The following is a 24,846-nucleotide window of genomic DNA, read 5'->3' as shown; positions in this document are numbered from 1 at the left end:
CTGCTGGCCCACTTTAGTTAGATCCTGGCCAGACGGCCCAGAAACACAGCAGCTCAGCTCCAGGCCACTCAGACAAGGGAGCGAGGAATAACTCCCTGGCGGGAGGTTGGGGATAAGGGCTCGGGACAAGCAGGGTACAGACCCTAAAGGGTCAGGATCTAACAGGGACCACCACCATCCCACCCACAGGGGTGAGATCAGACCACTAACCCACCCAGCAGACAGGAGATCAGACCACCATCCCACCCAGCAGACACGAGATCAGACCACCATCCCACCCAGCAGACACGAGATCAGACCACCATCCCACCCAGCAGACACGAGATCAGACCACCAACCCACCCAGCAGACACGAGATCAGACCACCATCCCACCCAGCAGACACGAGATCAGACCACCATCCCACCCAGCAGACACGAGATCAGACCACCATCCCACCCAGCAGACACGAGATCAGACCACCATCCCACCCAGCAGACACGAGATCAGACCACCATCCCACCCAGCAGACACGAGATCAGACCACCATCCCACCCAGCAGACACGAGATCAGACCACCATCCCACCCAGCAGACACGAGATCAGACCACCATCCCACCCAGCAGACACGAGATCAGACCACCATCCCACCCAGCAGGGACGGATCAGACCACCATCCCACCCAGCAGGGACGGATCAGACCACCATCCCACCCAGCAGACAGTAGATCAGACCACCATCCCACCCAGCAGACACGAGATCAGACCACCAACCCACCCAGCAGACAGGAGATCAGACCACCATCCCACCCAGCAGACACGAGATCAGACCACCATCCCACCCAGCAGACACGAGATCAGACCACCATCCCACCCAGCAGACAGTAGATCAGACCACCATCCCACCCAGCAGGGACGGATCAGACCACCATCCCACCCAGCAGGGACGGATCAGACCACCATCCCACCCAGCAGAGGCGGATCAGACCACCATCCCACCCAGCAGAGGCGGATCAGACCACCATCCCACCCAGCAGACAGGAGATCAGACCACCATCCCATCCAGCAGGCACAAGATCCAACCATAGCCATCCCACCCAACTTTCCTCAGGGAGAGAGGGGTCAGATCCAGAAACCCAGGAAGGGGGAGTGGAGGAGTCCTGGAGCACACCCTATTTCATCTTATCTCGTTGTCTGAAGCACACTAGAGCAACTGATGCATATCCTCCCCAAGGCCAGGCTCTCCAAAATGAAAAGAAAAAAAGACTGATTTCTAGAGGGCCAATAAAAGAGACCTATTTTATTTGATAATATAGGAAAGATTCTTGCGGCCAGCCTACTCTCATTAAGTCAGAGAAACTCACCAGGGCTGAAAGCTAAATGCTGAGCTAACAAAACTGTGTGAGTCAACCCGAGAATCCTCCCTCTGAGAGGAACGCTCTCCTGGTTCCTCAAACACACTCAGACCTGTCGCTGAGTGCAAACTCTCCAGGGCCCACGACCCCACTGGCTCTGGGGACCAACAAGTCCAAAGCCAGAATTTGCCATGGGTAGCTCAGAGCATGGTTCTCCTTAGAGAGAAGCGATGGGGAAGGGCCCCTACACTTATCAACAAAAATACTACCAACTGCCCACAAAGCCACACAAGATTCCAACCAAAGCAAATAGGGAAAAATGAAGCTTCGGGCCAGACCCTTTCTAAAGATCGTTCCTCACGTGGCTAAGGTTGGGTGTGATCTGCTGGGAAGGAAGGGGCTGAACCTGGAAACCTGAAGAGGTCCCTTGGAATCCCGGGGAGGGACCGTGAAGGGCAATCGCATGACAATGGTAACCTGTTTCTGAGGCTGAAGATCAAGGTCAAGGGGCAGGGGCGATGCCACTGGCTAGGGACACAGCTGTGCTGCTCAGACCTGAGGCAAGGACAGGGGTGGCTGGATTTGTGTGCTGCTGCCAAGTGCCACTGACTTGTGGCCAAGGCTCTTGACTGACACACTCAGTGACTCAGTGTACCCACCCACCAGGCGGGATGGATTTCAATCCCATGACATCTTCACCCCCACCAGGGTCATGAGAACCATAAACTATCCCTGTAATTGTTCAAGCGAGAAAGGAGAGCAGAGCCCGAGCACCTGCAGGGGCTCCCCGGGGAAGAAAGCATTCTGTGGCAGGTCGAAGCTGCCTTCCTTTGCAAGGGAAAGATGGAGCCAGCACAACCTCATGGGCGCTCCCTGCTGGACTGGCTACAAGGTTGTGCTGGATCCTAGCCAGATTCCCTGGATACCCAGCACGACTCAAGCCCACCTCAGAGGACAGCAGGGAACGACTGCCAAGAACGAACTCTGTGTTTGTCACCTGGGCAATGCTGAGCTGAGACAGACACCAGAGGGATGCTGCAGGAAGGCCTATCATCAGGCTGCTGATTATAAAAGGGACCTGTCTCCAGCTAGGAGGGACCCCACATACACAGGCCCTCCCTAGTTAAATCAGCAGCCACCAGGAAGCTCCGGGAGCTGTGCACAGAGCAGGCAGTCAGCAGGCTCCTGAGGGCGGGACTTCACCCCACCTGCCACCATGGCAGTCCAGGGCCCAGCACAGGACCTCATAAGAGAGGACACTTGAGTGCTTATCTGGGGATGACCCAGGGGCAAATGAGAAAGGAAAAGAAACCCCACACTGGAATCCTCCCACCCACTCCCCAACTAGGGACAATCGATCTCTCTAGAAGCCAATTTTCACGAAACCTGCAAAAGCCTACGGTGCCCACTGATTGCAACCCCCAGCATTTCCTGGACTTGTCTGGTCGTGAAAAAGAACAATAAAATCAACTGAAACAAATGCAGTGTTTGTTCCACATCCAGATTCCCAAACCCCTCTCCCTGGAGATGCTGATGTCAGGCGTCAGGAGCAGGGCCTGGGATTTGGAAGTTTTTATCAAGTGCCCCAGGTCATTCTTGGGAACCTGAAAGTTGGAGAAACTCCACCCACCATTTCCTGGAGGCTCACCCCTTCCCGTCACCAGCAGGAGGAGCTGACTTAGTCTCAGCTGGTCTATTTTGGGCAACCACCCGGGATGCAGGGAAGCTGCTGTGCCAGGTTGAACTTTGCTTCCACACCCTGGGGACCCTCCCACAATTGGTTATAAGCAGAGTCCCAGAAGTCCCTGAGGCTATCACTTTTCCCAGAAATACACACTCCAGCTCCTCCTGGGAGAGCACAGGGCCAGCTGCAGGCCCAGCCAGCTGGTAGTAGACACCCCAAAACCCCAGCCCACCCACCTTTCCCTTTGGCCCGTCACCGCCCTCAGCTGCCTCACTAGAAGGAGCTGCTGGAAAACAGGTGGGGCTGCAGGGCCCCAAGGAAGATCCAGAAATATCTGTAGATCTGTAACCCCAGCCCATCGGGGAACACAAAGCTGACCCACAGCCAAGAACTCCCACTGAAGGAAGTAAACCACGAGTCTCCACACCTGGTTACAGCCTGAAGGAAAGTCCCCCAGGGCCTGACTCACCCGGCTGTGAGGACATTGTCAACACAAAAACCCAGGTTCTCTGCCAGCGAGCAGCCAACTCCTACAGGTGTCAAGTCCCATCTCCACTCCCAGCACTGCCCAGGGCCCTCCCCTTGCAGCCAAGGGACCAGGAGCCTTGTCCAGAGCACCCTTGACATAAGTAACGCCATCTTAGAAAAAGACTTCATCTTACATTTCACAGGGCACTTTGCCAATAGGAACAAGACGTTTGCTTAATAAATAAAGACTACATCCAACCAGACAAGGGAATACACAAGCACACTCCTTCACTGTCGTTCCAGAGGACCCTGTGGCCATAAAAAGAGCAGGACTTTGGCAGCTCAAGATGCCATCTTCACTGACACCGTTTTGCTGTCACTCGTGATAAGCACCCAGAATCTGCCAATGAAGCCTCTGCCAACATCAGAAACTCTTCCCTGCAAGATCAACAAATGACCCGGCTCACACCAGGAGATTCTTTTATCTTCGTGGCTCTCCCTGGACTGGTTTGTTAACCCTTTTTCCTATCCCCTTTCTCTTGATGTTAAATGTTACTTTGATGTGGAATGTTTAATCTGTACTTCTATATATTGGTTAAGAATATTATTATGTATAGTTTGCAATGTTGACTGGAGTGGTTTGAGCCTGTGTGCCTGAGGCTCTGACTGCGGAGTGAATGGGAAGTACTAAGGAGAACTGTCTCTTTGGGAACTCCATGCGGCCGTGTCTTGTGTGATTGAAGTCGCATCAATAAGTCTGACCTTGTGGAAGGACACAAAGGTGCACGGACCTGGTTGTCTGTGACCTCGTACCACTCATGAGAATTGGCACAGTCAGCTTACTGGGCATAGATGGCATAGTTGATTCTAAGGCCAAAGCCTCCACTAAAACTGAAATTAGAAATCAAGCCATTTGAAAAAACAAACTGCCACCCTCTTGAAAAAGAGACATCGGCCGGGCGCGGTGGCTCACGCCTGTAATCCCAGCACTTTGGGAGGCCGAGACGGGCAGATCACAAGGTCAGGAGATCAAGACCATCCTGGCTAACACGGTGAAACCCCGTCTCTACTAAAAATACAAAAAACTAGCCGGGCGAGGTGGCGGGCGCCTGTAGTCCCAGCTACTCTGGAGGCTGAGGCAGGAGAATGGCGTGAACCCGGGAGGCGGAGCTTGCAGTGAGCTGAGACCTGGCCACTGCACTCCAGCCTGGGCGACAGAGCGAGACTCCGTCTCAAAAAAAAAAAAGAGAAAAAGAGACATCATCTCACTTCACCATGAAAGTCTGGCTCCCTGAGGAAAACCTCAGGTGATGGGGTTCTTTACCCAGGTCCTGCAGCTCCAAGAGCTGACACGGTCTCGGCTGTTGCCAGGCGAGGAAGCTGGTGGAGCCAGAAAGGCTCATAGCAAGTGTGGTCTCAACTTAGGAGATGGCGATTGACAAAACAAATTTTTTTTTTATTTTTATATTTTTTGAGACAGAGTTTCGCTCTTGTCGCCCAGGGTGGAGTGCAGTGGTGCCATCCCGGCTCACTGCAACCTCCACCTCCCGGATTCAAGCGATTCTCCTGCCTCAGCCTCCCGAGTAGCTGGGATTACAGGTGCCTGCCACCACGCCCGGCTAATTTTTGTATTTTTAGTAGAGACAGGGTTTCACCACGTTTGCCAGGATGGTCTCGATCTCTTGTCCTGGTGATCTGCCCGCCTCAGCCTCCCAAAGTGCTGGGATTACAGGCGTGAGCTACTGCGCTCGGCCTAAAAACAAATTTTAACTCGGCTAAAAGAAGAGGAAGCCAGTTGTTGCATAACCCCCACTCATACAGTTGGCTAAGGTAGGAAATGGAACCATTGCCCAAATAGAGTTGGAAGTCAGAACGACTCCCTGTATGACCCCCTGAGGATGTACAGTCAGACTTGAGGACCCTAAAAATGTTAAGCCCGGCCAGGTGCGGTGGCTCATGCCTGTAATCCCAGCACTCTGGGAGGCCGAGGCAGGCGGATCACGAGGTCAGGAGATCAAGACCATCTTGGCTAACACAGTGAAATCCCATCCCTACTAAAAATACAAAAAAATTAGCCAGGCGTGGTGGGACGGGCCTGTAGTCCCAGCTACTTGGGAGGCTGAAGTAGGAGAATCACTAGAACCCAGGAGGCAGAGGTTGCAGTGAACCGAGATCATGCCACTGCACTCCAGCCTGGGTGACAGAGTAAGACTCCATCTCAAAAAAAAAAAAAAAAAAAAAAAAAAAGTTAAGCCCCAAAAGAAAAACTCCCTACACTTTTAATGCAAAGTATCTGACAGATTGCTAGACAGGCAAAGAGCCAGCTCAAAGAATTTTAAGGGAAAGTAAATCCCCGTCAGAGGTAACTTTTAGGGAGGAACCCCTGGGACCAAAGGAGCCCCCTGCAGAGAACTTAGGAGATTACAATGAGCTTTGGGGTGGGTATATACAGCAAGATGTATAATAACCAGAAAAATAGTTACCAAAGATACTACAAGAATCACAGTCCTCAGGACACCAGTGAGAACAGAGAATACACCACAGCAGAGTTACCAAAACTAAGAATAGATTTTTGCCAAAGACAGAGCACAGATGCAGACTGGCCCCTCCACCTGTGGGAGAATGGAGCAGACACCATGGCACTATGGAGCACAGAAACGCATCACATCCCTACACAAGCAGGAAACTGTCATGAGCTATTACAAAACTACCAAACCATAAACCATTAGAACCATCAACAAATCAGCCAAGGCTGGGTGTGGCGGCTCACGCCTGTAATTTCAGTACTTTGGGAGACTGAGGCAGGTGGAGTGAGGAGTTTGAAACCAGCCTGGCCAACATGGTGAAACCCCATCTCTACTAAAAATACAAAATTAGCTGGATGTGGTGGCACACGCCTGTAGTCCCAGGTACTCAGGAGGCTGAGGCAGGAGAATCGCTTGAACCCAGGGGGTGGAAGTTGCAGTGAGCCAAGATCGCGCCACTGCAATCGAGCCTGGGCAAGAAAGAGTGACTCCAGGCCAGGCGTGGTGGCTCATGCTTGTAATCCCACCAGCACTTTAGGAGGCTGAGGCGGGCAGATCACCTGAGGTCAGGAGTTTGAGACCAGTCTGACCAACATGGAGAAATCCCGTCTTTACTAAAAATACAAAAAATTAGCCAGGCGTGGTGGCACATGCCTGTAATCCCAGTTACTCAGGAGGCTGAGGTAGGAGAATCACTTGAACCCAGGAGGCGGAGGTTGCGATGAGCCGAGATTGCACCATTGCACTCCAATCTGGGCAACAAGAACAAAACTCCATCTCAAAAACAAACAAAAAATAAATAAAGAGAGAGAGAGAAAGAAAAGAAAAGAAAGAGTGAGATTCCATATCAAAAAAAAAAAAAAATCAGCCAAGATGTGTTCTAGCCCTCTGGGACTGGATCACACCAGCCTGGAGATCTGTCCACCCATACTCAGACCCAACAAAATCTGGAGACAGACGTGAAAAAAATCTAACACAGAGACAAAGGAATCCAAGAAAATCAGCGATCTTAGGGACGGTATGTGATAGATATAATGAATTTGCCATTCCGCTTGAAATTCCAGCCGTAAATGAAATGCAGAGAACACTTCTGTTAGGAGCACCACCTAATCTGCAGTCCTCCTACATGAATGCTCTCTCGGCATGCAGAGTCATGCAAGATACACTAGACCCGTAATTATCAGGAACCCATAAGGTAACATTTATGGCAAACTTGAAAAACGTATCAAGAGAAAGGGGATAGGAAAAAGGGTTAATGAACCAGTCCGGGGAGAGCCACAAAGACAAAAAGAAATCTGGGCTTGGCTAGGTTAGCTGTTTCATCAGTCTCTCAGGGAAGAGTCTGTAACGTGGGCAGAGCCTTTGGCAGTGGACGTTGGGTGCTTATCACCAGTGACAGCAGAGGGTGAACTGCCAAAGTCCTGCTCTTTTTATGACCACAGAGTCCTCTGGTGAGGACTGACAGTGGAAGAGTATGCTTGTCTGTTTGGATGCAGTCTTTAAATTTATCAAGCAAAACACCTTGTCCTTGTTGGCAAAGTGCCCTATGAAATGTAAGATGGAGTCTTTTTCTAAGATGGAGTTATTTGTGTCAAGGGTGTGGGCTGCCACCCACACCCCCACCCCACACCCACACACCCCACCTCCAGGAGAAGCAGAAGAGGGCCCAGGAGAGCAACACTGGATTTGGAGTCAGATAGGTTTGGGTTCAAAATTCAGCTCTGCCGCACTTTCAGCTCTCTGGGGTTTTGAAAAATTATCCTCCTTTAACCCTTTTTTCATCTGAAAATGAAGCCGAGCTGCTGTAAGAATTAGACGTGATATTGAAAACACCTACGTGGCACAAAGACGTCCAAAAATAATGAGTGTATTTGCTATGGCCACTACCTCCTTCTCCAGGCCGTGGGCCCCAGGGAGGAGGGAGGGACAATCCCTTGGGAGCCCTCAGAGGCGGAAGAGCAGCTCCTGGGGCTGCAGCCGTGGGCAGACTCCCTCCGCCTGCCGCTGTGGGTCTGTCCGTGGTTTTGGATCCCTAACTTGTCCTAAGGAATGATCCAGAGGCCCTTTGTGTCCTGCTCCTGCTTCAAGCTAACTGTTTCATTATTTTCAGGCTGTGCAAAAAAAGTATTTGAAACAAGGTTTTCATTGTTTTAAAAAAAGTTTTTGGAAACTACCAGAAGCTTGATGTGTAAGCTGAGGCCCAGAGCATGCTGCAAGCTGGCCAGCACTCTCTGGCCTTGTGGGGTAAACCACCCATGGGTGCAAGTGGATAGGGACACCCTGGCTGGCCTTCTCTCTCCCAGAGAGAGTGGACAGAAGGGCTGCAAGGAAGCAGACGGCAGTGGAGCTCTGCTGGAACCATGGCTCAGGGCAGAGTGACAAGGGCGGGTAGATGTGGACCAGCCAAGGATAGGCTCCTGGGCTCCTGGAAAGGCCTGCCAGGTTGCTCCCCACTAAGGCCCAGTAGACTTGCGCTGTTAAGGTCTTTCATTCTTTTGTTGGGGGGGTGTCTGTTTGTTTTTTGTTTTGTTTTTTGTTTGTTATGTTTTTTGTTTGTTTTTGTTTTGTTTGTTTGTTTTGAGACAGAGTTTTGCTCTGTCGCCCAGTCTGGAGTGCAGTGGCACCATCTTAGCTCACCTCCGCCTCCCAGGTTCAAGCAATTCTCCTGCCTCAGCCTCCCGAGTAGCTGGGATTACAGGTGCCTGCCACCATGCCTGGCTAATTTTTGTATTTTTGTATTTTTAGTAGAGACAGGATTTCACCATTTGGCCAAGCTGGTCTTGAACTCCTGACCTCAGGTGATCTGCTCACCTCGACCTCCCAAAGTGCCGGGATTACAGGCGTGAGCCACCGCACCCAGCCTTTCATTTTGTTTTGAAGTTTGAATGGGAACTCCAGCTGTTCCACCAGACCAGAGGGAGGAATGGCGCTGCCTGGCTTTTGGCAGATGGGTGAACAGTGGGTGGAGACATTAAAATTAAAGGGAGACAGTAGGTAGGCCTCAGTCATTAGCAGGAATTAGCTAATTATGTTCTATTTGGAAGGCCATAAGTGGTTATTAACCCACTTTTAAGAGGGGAAAACTGAGGCACAGAGAAAAGTATTTGCCTCAGCGGCTCAGGGCTCTCCGTCCTGACCACTCACCGGGTCACACCAACCCTCCCCTGCACCAGCTCCCAGAAAGGAAAGGAGACTCGGGTCAGGCAGCCCTCACTGAAGCTGGTTCTTTGCCCTCCTACAGGGTCCCACTGCAGATGCGTGAGGCTTGTACAGAGCACCCTTGACATAAGTAACTCCATCTTAGAAAAAGACGTCATCTTATGCTTCACTTTGTCAACAGGGACAAGATGTTTTGCAAATAAATAAACACAGCATCCAACCAGACAAGGACATACACAAGCTTGCTCCTCCACTGTCCGTCCTCAGTAGAAGACTCTGTGGCCATAAAAAGAGGACAGCTGCGGCCGTGCGTGGTGGCTCACGCCTGTAATCCCAGCACTTTGGGAGGCCGAGGCAGGTGGATCACGAGATCAGGAGATCAAGACTATCCTGGCTAACACGGTGAAACCTGATCTCTACTAAATATACAAAAAATTAGCCGGGTGTGGTGGTGGGCGCCTGGAGTCCCAGCTACTCGGGAGGCTGAGGCAGCAGAATGGTGTGGACCCGGGAGGTGGAGCTTGCAGTGAGCGGAGATCACCCCACTGCACTCCAGCCTGGGCGACAGAGCGAGACTCCGTCTCAAAAAGAAAAAAAAAGAGGAGAGCCAGGCGCAGTGGCTCATCCCTGGAATCCCAGCACTTTGGGAGGCTGAGGTGGGAGGATTGCTTGAGCCCAGGAGTTTGAGACAAGCCTGGGCAATGCAGTGAGACCCCATCTCTACAAAAAATTTTTTAAAAATTCGCTTAGCTGGCCGGGCGCGGTGGCTCAAGCCTGTAATCCCAGCACTTTGGGAGGCCGAGACGGGCGGATCATGAGGTCAGGAGATGGAGACCATCCTGGCTAATACGGTGAAACCCCGTCTCTACTAAAAAATACAAAAAACTAGCCGGGCGAAGTGGCGGGTGCCTGTAGTCCCAGCTACTCGGGAGGCTGAGGCAGGAGAAGGGCGTGAACCCGAGAGGAGGAGCTTGCAGTGAGCTGAGATCCGGCCACTGCACTCCAGCCTGGGTGACAGAGCAAGACTCCGTCTCAAAAAAAAAAAAAAAAAAATTCGCTTAGCATGGTGGCATAGCTACTCAGCAGGCTGAGGCGGGAGGATCACTTCAGCCTGGGATGTCAAGGCTGCAATGAGCTGTGATCACGCCACTGCACTCCAGCTTGGGCAACAGAGCAAGATCCTGTCTCAAAAAAAAAAAGGCAAACAAAAGAAACAAAAAACAAAACAAGAGAAAAGAGCAGGACGTCAGCAGCTTGAAATGGCTCTTAATTGACACCATCTTGCTGTCACTCGTGATAAGCACCTAGCGTCTGCCAGCGAAGGCTCTGCTGACATCAGAAACTCTTCCCCATGAAACCGACGGACTGCCCAGGTCAGAGCAGGAGGGTCTTTTTGTCTTCATAGCTCTCCCTGGACTGGTTCATTAACCCTTTCTCCTAACCCTTTCTCTTGATGGTAAATGTTACTTTGATGTGGGATGTTTAATCTAGACATTTATATATTGATTATATGATTAAGTATGGCCTGCAATGTTGACTGACTTGTGGAGTGTCTTGAGCCTGTGTGCCCGAGGCTCTGACTCCTGAGCGAACAGGAAGTACTAAGGAGAATTGTGTCTTTGGGAACTCCATGTGGCTAGTGGTTTTTATGACTGAAATTGCATCAATAAAAGGCTGACCTTGTGGAAAGACACAAACGTGCAGGGACCTGATTATCCTTGACCTTGCACCACCCACGAGACCCCCCTAATATTGCAGAAAAGCGAACTGAAGCCCAGAGAGATCATGCTCTGCAGATCCAGCAAGCCCGCGTCTGAGTATTTATCCAAAGGAAGGAATTGAAACCAGGATCTGAAGAGACAGCTGCATCTGATGCTCACTGCAGCACCGTTCACAGAGGCCAAGATGTGGGAACAACCTAAGCGTTCCTTAGCCAATGAATGGATACACAAAAGGTGGTCCATACATTCAATAAGAGATCTTGTAATAAGTGTTCTTATCACAAAATAATAATAACCATTATAAATAAGTAGAATAATAGATAAAGGGGGCAGGAGGAAACTTTGAAAGGTGATGGATATTTTGCAGCCTAACTTATGGTGATGTTGTCACTGGTGTTTCCGCACGTCCACACTCATCAGGTTGTACACATTAAATAGAAACAAAAGAAATAAAAAACAAAACGAGAAAAGAGCAGGACGTCAGTAGCTTGAAACAGCTCTTAATTGACACTATCTTGCTGTCATTCGTGATAAGCACAACAGTGGTATCATCTGCGGATCTTATTCAGACTTCCCGTTTCACTGCTACTTATGTGAATATTAAATTCCATTCTATGTCATTGCTAGCACAGGCCGCTGTCTCTAACATCACAAAGAGGTACAGCTTTTTGTATATCAATCATACCTCAATAAAGTAGTCTAAATCAATAAATACAGTGTTGATTTTTAAAAAAAAAAAGGAACACTGCAAATGGGCCCAAGAGATGGTCCCCTGCTGTGCCCATCCCTGTATATGAGTTGTCACTCCTTCCACATTGGTCCAAGGGCACTGGCTCCCCCAACTCTCACCTTGGCTCTAGCCAGGAGGGTCCCCAAGCCTGTTAGGAACCAAGAGGTTCCTAGGCAGACGCATCTGCCTGCTCAGAATGGCTGGGCTCCCCTACCGCCTACCGAACCCTGCCTGCCCTCGAGCACACAGGCCAAAGCTGAGTCTCACCAAGAATCCTCCCGGGACCACAACAAGCCATGGTACTTTCTCCCTGGAGCCTCACCTCTTCCCCAGCCTGCACCATGCTGGGTGGACCAGGAAGTCCTGGCTGGTCACAGTGCCCCAGTTTCCTTTTCCTACTGCCTCGCTCCCTCCCCTTCCACCCTCGACCTTGCCCAGAGTTAGCACTTGATTGATTAACCGATGGATTGATGGAAGGTCTTCTCTTCCCACAGCCAGACTTAGGCAGCCTCCCCAGGGCAGGCTGGAATAACCCACCAGTTGCCATGTGCCCTCCACCAAGAAGGGGAGAAAATACTCAGTCCACATCTCAGGGCTCTGCTGACAGTCCCCCAGGCTCTCTGGGCTCAGACCTGGCCTGGCCACCCACTGTCCTCAGGCCCCATTTAAGGTTGGACTTTGCTGGATCTCTCCTGGTCCTCAGTTCAGTGTGTCGCCCTCAAAATACACACACCAGGACATAACCTCTTTTGCCAATTCTAGCCAGAGAATTCCATCTCTGCCTCTCCAATTCCACCAAGTTTGCACCAGCCCTCTCCTTATGTGCCAAAGACCTACTTCCCGGCCCAGCTGCCCCACCTTCCTCCTGCCCCAAGTCACCGGACTCACAGCAGAAGCATCTGCCTGCAGCAGGACAACCATGCAGATCCCCCAAAACCCAACAAGAGAAACAAGAGGTGCAGCCAGCGCCTCATAACTTTTTTTCATTCATTTTCTTGACTTTTTATTAAATCCACATTCTGATTTCATGAGCGAGTGTGCCTTCTATTACTGACATTTTTACAGAGATACTTGTAGATTTCCATCCAGTTGTAGGAAATCATACTGAGATATTTGTGCAACTTGCCCAGTTTCTCCCAACAGTCACACCTCATAAACCTCTATCATAATACCACAACAGCAGGACCATCCGCGGATCTTATTCAGACCTCCCGTTTCACTGCTCCTCACATGAGTATTAAGTTCCATCTATGTCATCGCTAGCGTAGTCCCGTCTCTAGCATCACAGTCAACATTTTGAACAGCTCCAACACGAGGATGCCCATGGCCTTCTGTAACCACAGCCACCTCCCTCCTGTCCCCGACCCCTTCAGCTCCACAATCGCTAATCCATCCTCTACTACTAACATGCTATCATTTCAAAAATTATGTTATATAGGCCGGGTGCAGTGGCTCACGCCTGTAATCCCAGCACTTTGGAAGGCCAAGGCGGGTGGATCACCTGAGGTCAGGATATCGAGACCAGCCTGGCCAACATGGCAAAACCCTGTCTCTACTAAAAATACAAAAATTAGCCGGGTGTGGTGGCGGGCGCCTGTAATCCCAGCTACTCGGGAGGCTGAGGCAGGAGAATCGCTTGAACCTGGAAGGTGGAGGTTGCAGTGAGCCGAGATTACACCACTGTACTCCAGCCTGGGACAGAGCAAGACTCCGTCTCTCAAAAAAAAAAAAAAAAAAATTATGTTATATAAATAAATAATATGGTATGTATGGGATTTTTTTTAACTGCACAAAATTCCCTGGAGGTCCTTCAAGTCGTTGCATCTATCAGCTTGTTCCTTTTCATTGCTGAGTCATATTTCATGGCATGGAGGTGCCAGGTCTGTTTCTGCCTTGGTGGACCCAGGGATCTGCAGAAGCTAGCGGGAAAGACCCAAGCCCGCCTGCAGCCTCTAGAACTGGTTAGGTTCTAAAACACTCCTCCACGGCTACAAATCTGAGCACCTGTTTTGGGGAAAGGACCAACTGTGCAAATAGGGGGGCCCCGCCCCCAGGGGAGGGCACCAGGAGGTCTGTGTCCTCTCTTAGAACCAGACTCTGTCCTGGTGGAATAGGATACAAGCGAGGGGAGAACTGCTGGATCTACCCTTAAAACTGGATTCTCAGAGCTGGAACAGATTCTACAGGGCATGTCACCCACTTCTCATCCTCGCGGGACCATCCTTTTGGAAGAAACAGTGTTTTCCTTAGTACCAGCATTCGGAAGCTCTTCCTTCCACCAAGTGTGATCAGCACCGCCATCACCTCTGCACTAATTAGCACTGCAACAGAACCAGCCTAGTTCCCAGCTCAGGAGACGCTCCAGTGGAAGCTGTACCTCGGTGCTCGTATGCTCGTGTGCTCGCTCAGTCTGCACCTCCTCTGGCTAAACATGCTCAACTCCTCTAATCATTCAAACAAAATGTTTTCTAAACCCTGGCCATCTGACTCAATCTCACCCTTAGTCGTCTTCCCTTGAAGACACCGTTTCCAGAATTCACCAGCATAACCCACAAGAGGTCTGACCAGTGTGGCCTCCACAGAGGCTGCCTGCCAATTACCTCCCTCATTCTGTTTGCTCTTTTTCCATTAATTGTCCAATAATGCGTTCAAGTAACACACCCAAACAATAAAACGATTAAAATAAGAAGAAGGAAAGAATGATATGTTCCCATGATGAAAGCTTATAAGGCAATCAAAAATAGTTTTTCGAAAAGTAGAGGCCGGGCGCGGTGGCTCACACCTGTAATCCCAGCACTCTGGGAGGCTGAGGTGGGTGGATCACGAGGTCAGGAGATCGAGACCATCCTGGCTAACACAGTGAAACCCCGTCTCTACTAAAACTACAAAAAAATTAGCCGGGCGTGGTGGCGGGTGCCTGTAGTCCCAGCTACTTGGGAGGCTGAGGCAGAAGAATGGCGTGAATCCGGGAAACGGAGCTTGCAGTGAGCTGAGATTGTGCCACTATACTCCAGCCTGGGCACTCCATCTCAAAAAAAAAAAAAGAAAAGTAGATAATGACATGGAAAAGCTATCTACGATAGAATGTTAAATGAAAAAAATAGGCTGGGCACAGTGGCTCATGCTTGCAATCCCAGCACTTTGGGAGCCCAAGGCAGGCAGATCACTTGAGGCCAGGAGTTCAAGACCAGCCTGGCCCATATGGTGAAACCCCCATCTCTAATAAAAATACAAAAATTAGCTGGGCGCGGTGGCACACACCTGTAATTTCAGCTACTTGGAAGGTTGAGGCAGGAGAATTGCTTGAACCCAGGAGGCAGAGGTTGCAGTGAGCCAAGATCGCTGCACTCCAGCCTGGGCGACAGAGCAAGACCCTATCTCAGAAAAAAAAAAATAGTCACTCCTGCCCTTCAAAACTCAGCTCAGGCATCTCCTTGGAGTAATTCTTGGAGATCCCTCCCCAACACCTCCCTCCCAGACTCACGTCTTTACTGCAGAGTGGAATTAATGATGACTCCATTTGGGGGAGAATAGGTGTGCACACAAACAGCAGAACAAGCACACAAGGCTTGTGGGAGAATATAAACCAAACTATTTATAGAGGTTCTAAAATCTGGGAGAGGGAATTTCAGAGGAGTTTCACATTTTATACTGTACATTTCTATACTGTGTGACTTCAAAAAAGAAAAGCTTCCTAAATGTTGTAATGAGGAAAAAAATTTTTTTAGAAAACATGCAGAGGCAATACCAAATTGTTAAAATGTCCCTGTAGGGGTATTTGTGTCATTTTTATTTAAAAAAAATTTTTTTTTTTTTTTTTTTGAGACAGTGTCACTCTGTCATGCAGGCTGGAATGCAATGGCATGATCTCAGATCACTGCAACCTCTACCTCCCCGGTTCAAGTGATTCTCCTCTCTCAGCCTCCCGAGTAGCTGGGATTACAGGTGCCCACCATCATGCCTGGCTAATTTTTGAATTTTTAATGGAGATGGGGTTTCATCATGTTGGCCAGGCTAGTCTTGAACTCCTGACCTCAAGTGATCCACCTGCCTTGGCTGGTGGGATTACAGTGCTGATTACAGTGCTGAGATTACAAGTGCTGGGATTACAGGCGTGAACCACCATGCCCAGCCTCATTTTTAAGTTCTTACTACTTATCTGAGTTGGCCAAGTTTTCTTTGAATATGTATCTATTAGCCTTTTAATAATAATTTTTAAAGGTATAACCAAATAAAAACATGGGGGGAAGAAAACACACTTCAACTTTGGGCAGTGACACTTGCATGACTGGTCTCTCCTGGGCTCGCTGTCAACTCAGAACTCTGGGTCTCGTGGTTTCTGCTCCGTGGCTGAGGGAGGTGGTTCGGTGAGCGAAGCGCTGACTCCTGACCCAGACAGAGGCGTTCTGCTCAGTGCAGCCTATCAGACAGGCTGTCCAGCTGCTCTGACTCATGATCAAGTCATACAAGGTACTGGCCTTTCCCTCCCAGCTGGTGTCATCTATGGAGCTGATAGGCAAAAGCCCCAAGTCCTCATGTGAGCTGTTACTGAATGAGAAATGACACAGAACCCAGGAAGAGGTGAGAAGCAGCCTGAGGTCACCACCCAAAGTGACGTGGATTCAAGAACAGACTCCCCCTTAGTCACAGCCTTTCAATCAGACACAAGCCTACCAGACCTTTGATCCTCCAGCACCCAGTGCTCCATGCCCAGCAGACAGGAGGCCAATAAAACCCCCTGTCCAGGATACAAGTGGTGTGTGCACAATGACCAACTAGATACATTGAACCACAGACAGTAAGGAGGGGAGAGAGGCGTGAAAAATGATTTGTTGGCATAGGTGGGTGAATTGGTTTTCATTTTAAAACTTCCACCATAATTTTTAATCAGATGTATAATACATAAAGCCACATCTAAGTAAAGCCTGTTGAAATCACGTCTCCAGCTGTGCTCCTGGTCCACCAGCTAAGGAACCTCATCAAAAGGGGAAACCAGACAAGTTGGTGTAGGATGTTGGTAGCGCACCAGCACTGGTACCAGGTGATTGCCACTTCCTTGTTATGTGCCCACAGCTCTCTGGTGAATAACGTGTTCTAGCAGTTTGCTGGGGATACGCAGCGTCACCATCATCTCAGGAACACAATTGTAACATGGCATCGTGGTGAGCTCCCAGGCTTTGAAGCTGCGCAGATCTAAGTTTGAATTCTTGCTCTACTTCTTACTGCCTTTACACAAACCCTTTGAGCCTCAGCATGCTCATCTGTGAACTGGGCATTTTTTTCCCACGTAGCTGTTGTGAGGATAAAGTGAGGTCATGAATTGAAGTGCAGATATTTAGTGAAAGGTAGAAATAACTGTCATCACATTCTTCTCCACCCTTTCACCATCGCCACCACCATCATCATCCCCACCACCACGTCAGCATCACCAGCGTGGGCCAAAAAGAGTCAAAGGATCCAAGATTTTGATCAGTTAGCCAACTATCACAGGATTCAGGGGAAAACCCCAAAATATTGCTAAGCCCAGGCAGAATAGGAAAATTCTGAAAATATGAGCATCTGAGACAGAATATTTAGCAGGGAGCTGTTTCTGGAAATATTCTTAACAAAGCAAAAAGGGCAACGACTGTCCACGAGCACTGAGCAAACCCCAAACGCACTCCTCACACTGCCAAGCAGGCCAGGCTAAGCACTCTGAGAATTCCGGAAGTTTCTATTCCCATGCTACCAAACGGTTTCTGTAATTTAGTCCCAGGCATCTCAGAAATATCTGGAGAAGAGAAATCCAGTTTCTTACCGAAATCTGATGAACTCCCAACCTTTAGTATTCCACCCCCTCCTGAGCCCGGTGGCATGACAGCCCTGTTCCCATGTCACAGCCCATATAGGATACAGCAGGGCCAGACTACCTGGGCTCCAATCCAGATTCCACCACTATTTTGCTCTGCGACCTCAGGCAAGTTACTTAGCCTCCCTGTGCTCCATTTTCCTCACCAATAAAAAGGTAATAACAATAAGGCTGGGCGGGGCGTGGTGGCTCACACCTGTAATCTCAGCACTTTGGGAGGCTGAGGCAGGCGGATCACCTGAGGTCAGGAGTTTGAGATCAGCCTGACCAACATGGAGAAACCCCATCTCTACTAAAAATACAAAATTAGTTGGGCATGGTGGCACATGCCTGTAATCCCAGCGGCTCGGTAGGCTGAGGCAGGAGAATCGCTTAAACCCAGGAGGCAGAGGTTTTGGTGAGCCAAGATCACACCACTGCGCTCCAGCCTGGGCAACAAGAGCGAAACTCCATCTCAAAACAATAATAATAATAATAATAATAATAATAATAAGGCTGGGTGTGGTGGCTCACACCTGTAGTTCCAGCACTTTGGGAGGCTGAGGTGGGCAGATTACTTGAGCCCAGGAGTTCAAGACCAACTTGGGCAATATAGCAAGACCCTGCCTCTATAAAAAATACAAAAATTAGTCAGGCGTGCTGGTGCCCACCTGTAGTCCCAGCTACTGAGGAAGCTTGAGCCCGGGAGGTCAAGGTGGCTGTGAGCCATGATTGCACGACTGCACTCCAGCCTGGGTGACAAAGGAAGACCCTGTCTAAAAAAAGGTAATAATAATAACACTTATCTCTGAGAGGGGTAATACTTGGTCTCAAAGACCAGTGAGACCACATCTTACTTCCCTTCAGCCATGCCTGACTCAGGACTAGGTACAAAGTTAGTTCAATGGAGCTTGGCAGGAAAAAAGACAAAGAGCAAGCCATGCTCAATAAATGCTAATGATTATTAGTATTCATGATGATTAGTATTCTAGACACTCTAGTAATCATTGCACAATATCAAAAGCAACATCATCTTCAGCACCTGGGCTCCCAGGGGGCTCTGTCACATTTCCCTTCCTCTTCCAAAGACAACTTCTCTTTCAAGAGAGACATGAGCCACCAACCTGGGCAGAACCACAGACCAGAGAAGGAACAGACATCAGGGAAGTTGAGGACCACAGTGTTCTGAGGGACAGAGGCCACTGGCCACAGCAGTAGGCAGTCTGGTAGTCTGGTTCCCAGGGAGCAGAGCGAGGGCCAGGTGGGGGGAGGGAGCTGTAACTGATTCTCCTTCCGCAGCCCGTGACAATGTGGTATCAGGCCAGCAAGCCGGCTCTGAGCAGATCCACCCTCTGACCATTTCCACTGGGAGCAGGTGAAGGCAGCCATCACGCTAGGCACATCTTCTCCTCTTTCTCAGTTATCCCAACTCCTAAACGAGGAATTTCTAGGTGTTCCCAGGACCAAGGCAGAGGGAAAGGTCCAGAAAGCCCCCCGGGAGAAGGCAGACTTCCGGTCCACTCCAGCAGCTGAAGCCCCACCTACGGGACAATCTTAGCTTCCTGCTGCTTTCTGCCTTCCCAACCCTCTCCCTCACCCACTACACACACCTGCCCAGTTCATGCTCTAGAGAACAAAAGAGGCAGTTCTCTAAAGTTTTATGTGGGCACAGTGGCTCACGCCTGTAACCCCAACTACTTAGAAGTCTGCGACAAGGAGGATCAATCGCCTGAGCCCAAGAGTTTAAGTCCAGCCTGGGCAACATAGCAAGACTCCCATCTCTAAAAAACAAAACAAAATAAAAGTTTAATTTTCTATGGTGGGAGGGGCAGGGGATGAGAGGGAGAAAGGGATATGCAGCTGGCACACATTTTCTTTTCATAGAAAGATCTTTCTCCTAGAAGCTGGGTAAAGTAGGGGAATGAAAACCAGAAGGTCGGCCGGGCATGGTGGCTCACGCCTGTAATCCCAGCATTTTGGGAGGCTGAGGCAGGCAGATCACCTGAGGTCAGGAGTTCGAGACCAGCCTCAACATGGAGAAACCCCATCTCTACTAAAAATACAAAATTAGCCGGGCGCGATGGTGCATGCCTGTAATCCCAGCTACTCAGGAGGCTGAGGCAGGAGAATTGCTTGAACCTCGGAGGCAGAGGTTGCAGTGAGCTGAGATTGCGCCATTGCACTCCAGCCTGGGCAACAAGAGTGAAACTCCGTCTCAAAAAAAAAAAAAAAAGAAAACCAGACGGTCTTAGGAAGAAGTCTCTATTGCTGGCGAGTAGTTCCTTGAACCTTTGGGGCATTTCCCTGTGTTTGGCAGGGCAGGATGGCTCCTCTGTGAGGTCAAGGCCCCACTGACAACCTGGGTTCTCAGCCTCTCGACAGGCGTCCTACTGATACTATATAATTTTCTTATTTGTCTCAAGTCTCTTTCAACTAGAAAACTCAAGCTGCATCATTTGAACACCACACTGCAACTTACAAAGGGCTTTCATGTAAAGTACCCCACTTAATCCTTTCAACAAACCTGGAATATATATGTCATTCCCATTTTATAGCCACAGAAACCAAGCCTTAGAGATATTGGGTAACATCTCTGAGATCACGTGGCTAGACAAGGTGGCCCCGGGTCTTGGCTGCCTGTTACCTCCTGCCACCACATCACAGATGCCTGCAGTCCCAATTTGCAGACCTGGCCCTTCCAGCTTGTGTTAGAGAGATGCTATGTGCTCACCGAGGGCATATCGAGAAGCTAGTACTCAGGAGTCAGAATTTAGTCCCTGTATCCCACACTACCTTGGGTGGTCCCAAGGATGGGGGCTATGAGTCTAGGGTCTTCCTCACTGCTATTTCCCAGCACCTGGCACAGATTCAGTCAGTGGGTTACCTAGCAGATATTGTTATGTGAATGAATGCCTGAATGATTGACCAGTTAACAAGCAGATGACTCTGAATAGCCAGAGTTGTACACCCTGGCCCCTAGACATCTGATTTTGACCACACAACATCCGATCTTCCAACCCTGGTCTCTGATGCTTAAGGGATGCTGAGTCTTACCTAGGGCAATTGTGATCTGAGAAGGAACCAGTGGATGTTAAGTAGTCACCATCAAATACTCAACAGGAATCAAGATCCTCAGGGAGGCAGGCTTCCTGGTTCTCGTTAATGGCCATAAGAAGTGGCATCTGTGCCTCTGCTTGCTCCCAGGCAGGGCTCACACTATCTCCAGATGCAGTAATGTGCATCAGGGCTCTGAAGGTCATGCAGAACACTTGATGGGGACAGCAGGAGTGGGGTAGAGGCCACGCCATCAGCCTTGGGAAGGAGACAGCCAGATACAAATACTACCGAACAAGGGTGCAGGGATGGATGCAGCTGAGGACAAGGAACTCCGAAATAACAGCACCCTGTGGGCCAGGCTCTGCTGACCCAGATAGCAAACCCAGGGGCAGCAGCCACACCTCCCAGCCAGGGATGGAGATCCTAGCTGCAAACACATACTACAAGGTGATCCCAGGGACTGGGATTTCTGGTGAGGCCAGGGGTGGGAGGAATCTGTAAGACGGAAATGAGCTTCAGCCAATTTCCTCTGGACACTCTGCCTCGCAGCTAACTTTGGCATTCATCTCTTAGCTTCGCTCTCAAGACTGGATGTTCTTTAAAGGAAACAACCACATCTTACTGGTCTCTGAGAGCCGTCCCTTCACCCGTGCCTGGCCCAGGACTAGGTACCAAGTTAGTGCAATAAAGCTCGGCAGGAGAAAAGACAAAGAGCAAGCCACAAGAAGGAAAATGGCAGAGAGGGAACAGCCCAAGGGTGCAGAGAGCAAATGAGCTTCGCAGAGGAGGAAATGAGCAGGGATGGGGGAAACTAAAGCCAGGGCTTGCAAGTGACAAGAGAAATCCACTGAATGTGGGATCCTGGGGGTGAGTGGAAGGTGAGCCCCAGCCTGGCCACTTGTCCGGGTGGTGAGATGGCTCAGAGAGGAGGCTGGGCCACACGACCAGGAAGACCCTGCTTTCCCCATGGGGGCAGGAGAGTCCTAGAAAGGGAAGGGTGGCGGCACGGCACTGCCCTGAAATAACAAATTCCAAGCAGCAAGCTCTCTGCTGAGGAGGCAGGGAGCCTAGAGCCCTAAGCAGGCAATTAGCAAGGAATCACAAACATAGCAATTACAGCAAGGAAGAGAAGGTGAATCTGCCTCACAGCAGGGCACAGGCACAGCCAGGGGAAGGGCCCAAGTCTTCTGGTCCACTGGAAGCTTTCTTCCTTGTTGAGGGTGAAAAGTGGAGAAAATAGCAGAGCCCAGCCCCGGGTCCTATCTGTGGTGCAGGCAGCGTCCAAAGCCCCAGCGTCTGATTTTCTGCAAGCTCCCTGGGTCGAGATGCTGCTCGGACAAAAGGAATTGATCTGAGACAGCACCAAAATCAGGCTCAGGGAGCAACGGCGGAGGTGTGGAGGCCAGGGGCACCCGGAAGGAGGGGAGAAGGTGAGGGTTAGCAGGGCAGGGAGGCCATCATTTCCAGAGGAGCAAACCCCCTCTGCCAAACAGCCCCTGCCTCTCAGCGCCGCCCTGACCTGGTATGCCCTGGCCTTCCAGAAAACCTGCGGATCTGCGTGGGACAGAGAGGATAGAGACCTGGCTGCTGTTCCCGCCCGGGCACTACCACCTAGGTGGGTCCATCAGTGAAGAGACTAGCAACCCATCCCAACTCCACACAGGAACATGTAATCTTTCTGAGATCTTTCAATAGGTCTTTCATTGTTCTTTCTGCCAAAGAAGAGCTTCCTGTTTCCGTACCTTGCAAAAAGCTCAAGACACGTTTGTGTTCCCACATCCCTTCCCATACAGCCGCCTTCCCAAAGGGCTCCATCCCCTCTCGCGAAGCCCAGGCAAGCCCGACTCTGGAGTTCCTAGCTCCAGCCCCTGAGTTAGCCAAAGCCCTGCCTCCCAGTTGTCTTCTGCGAGGTGCCAAAGTGCCTTTTGACGGGGAAGGAGAGAAACAAAACAAATTTTCTGCAGAGGCCAAGGATGGCTGAGACTCCAGACTCCCCTGAAACTTCACTTCCGCCCAAATAACCCCACTCCGAGCCCCTGGTTTCTTCCAGATGTTCACTAACAGCGCGAGAGTCATGGAGGGGCCGAGACGCGGCCCCTTTTTTCACCTCAGGGAAAGGACCGAGGGCGCAGGAAGGCCCGGGGGCTTCCCGCCTCCCCCGGCGGGGCGCAGCCGGTCCGGTACCGAAGGTCCAGCCAGCCCCGCCCGCCCGCCCGCGGCCCGGCACCCGCTGAACAGGAAATTCCACCTGTGAGCCCAGCGCTTGGCCACCGACCCACACGCCAGAGGAGCCGGCCGAGCCCAGCGCCGCTGCAGGGTCGGGCGGGCGGAGCTTCCCCGCGCCCCGCGTCCCCGGCCGGCGCTCACCTCGTGCCGCGAGCTGTACTTGAGTCCCGCGCCGAAGTCCTTCGGGCCCCCTCCGCCCTTGCGGGCCTGATGGCTCCCCATGGTCCCCGAGGCCGGTGGCGGGTCTCAGAGGCGTCGTCCCTGCCGGCGGCCGGCTCCCATGGCCCGCGGGGCGCGGGGCGCGGGGCGCGGGGCGCGGGGCGGCGGAGTTCCGGGCAGGCCCAGCGCGCCCGGCCGGCGGCGGTGCTCTCGCTCTGACGCGCTCTCTCTTCCTCTTCCTCTCGCTCCGGCTGCAGCTCCGCTCTCACTCTCCGGCCCGGCCGGCGCAGGTAGTTTCAGGGTGTGGCCTCGGCCCGCCCAGCCCGCCGCGCTCGCCTGCGCACCTGCCCGGCTCACCTGCCCGCCCCCGCTGGCCCTGGGGGAGGCTCCTCCCCTCGGCTCTGGTCCTGAAGGTGAGGGAGCCTCCCTCGGTGGTGGTCGCTAAGGCCCTCACCATCACCACGACAGCGTTCACCCACCCCTCCGGCCCTCGCAGGGGCCCTGCCCCGGGAGGGCAGCCCTTTATCCACCTCCTTGATGCCAAGCATGTTTTCCCTCCTCCCTCATGCGCCTCCGGGCTCTCCCCTTCACCTTGCTCGCTTTGCTAGAGGACTAAATCTCATTTATGAACCCCCCAAAACCAAACAGAAACCAGAACCGCCCCTGGCCCAGCCTCCCCGTCAGCCACGCAGCCTCCTGTTCTCCAGGCGGGAGGCGCTTGCTGGCGCCTGGGGAGGCCCAGTGACATGAGCTGCTCCACCAGATGCCCTCTGAGCCGTCCCAGTGCCCCTCGCCACTTGCAGCATCTGATGCTTCCTCAAATGCCCCCTTTCCCTGGATTCCCGTCCTACTTTCTAGTCCTAAATGTCATGATTCCCAAAGTTCTTCCTTCAGTTTCATCCCTTTCTTCTCTAGGCTTTTCTCTTGGCAGCACGTCTCGTCTTATGGCTTCAGATAGGAAAACCTCCCTCCCAGCACAGACCCCACCAAGGAGTGCCAGTTCTGCCTTAGCGGTCGCCTGGGGACGTCTCCATTAATGTTCTACTGTATTCCATAGCCAGTGAACATTACCAAGCACATACTATGCGCTAAGCACTGTCCTGGGTACAGGGAAATAGGAGTGAACAAAATAAAAATCCCTGCTTTGAGATCAACAAGCCCCATCTTCCTTCCCTGACTTGCCCATTTTCCGCTGTTTTCTCTAATTCTAATGGCAGCATTCTCCCAGGCTCAAATCCTGGAATCATCTTTGATTCTCCACCTTGCTTACACCTCATATCCTATTAGTTCTAAATCTCGTCAGGACTCTGCTGATAAGTATAGCTCTTTCTTTCCTGCACATTTAGAAGACCCCTATGCAAGCCCTCAGAGCCCTTTGCCTGGGTTTGTGTAAGAAAGATCTCCTGCCTCTGGGCTGCCACCCTCTAATCTCTCCTACACATAGCAATCAGGTAAATCTGAAACCACAGCTCCTTTGTGACTTTCTGTGTCTCCCGGATCAAATCCAATCTCTTTAGCCTCGCTTCACACTCTGCCCTGTCCTCCCTTAACACCATGCCTCCCAGCATTCCTGTTTGGAGCCCCTCTCTCCAGTCAGGCTTTCTGACCTTGGCACCTTTCCTAAAGCTTTTCGTCCCCTGGAAGCTCTTCTCCTTCACACTCACCTCTGCATATTGGGTCGAAGTCACTGATGGGGTTTTTTAGTGTTGTTCATTGAGTGTTTTTAGCTCTCTGCCTTCTGGGCACAGGCCAGGGTGTTACTCTCTCTTCTCTGAAGTTAGGTTTGGCAGTATGGCTAGCGGTAACCAAGAAAATGTCCAGGGAGGGGACACACCACTTGTATATAGCAGCGTAAGGAGGCACTGGATAATTCCCTGCTCTCTTCTGAGATTAAACCTCTGTGACCTGTGACCCTAAGTGACCACAATGACATGCACTGGATATGCAGCATGAATGA

The 24,846-nt window shown here is 51.1% G+C and overlaps 1 protein-coding gene across 2 annotated transcripts in view; it reads right to left on the bottom strand.

The window, feature by feature from the left end:
• The window catches only part of ST14 (ST14 transmembrane serine protease matriptase), a 52,781-nt gene extending 29,494 nt beyond the window's left edge, over window positions 1-23,287 (bottom strand). The window contains exon 1 of one of the 2 annotated variants that reach the window (XM_015116118.3): window positions 22,872-23,287. In XM_015116118.3, the coding sequence (XP_014971604.3) occupies window positions 22,872-22,952 (81 nt within the window). In that variant the 5' untranslated portion in view covers window positions 22,953-23,287. The remainder of the gene's footprint in view (window positions 1-22,871) is intronic. The other variant, XM_015116117.3, reaches the window with a different exon arrangement.
• Window positions 23,288-24,846: the final 1,559 nt, after the last annotated feature.

Source organism: Macaca mulatta, chromosome 14, assembly GCF_049350105.2.
Source record: "Macaca mulatta isolate MMU2019108-1 chromosome 14, T2T-MMU8v2.0, whole genome shotgun sequence".
Taxonomy (NCBI): Eukaryota; Metazoa; Chordata; class Mammalia; order Primates; family Cercopithecidae; genus Macaca; species Macaca mulatta.
This window is presented reverse-complemented; position numbering and strand designations above follow the sequence as displayed.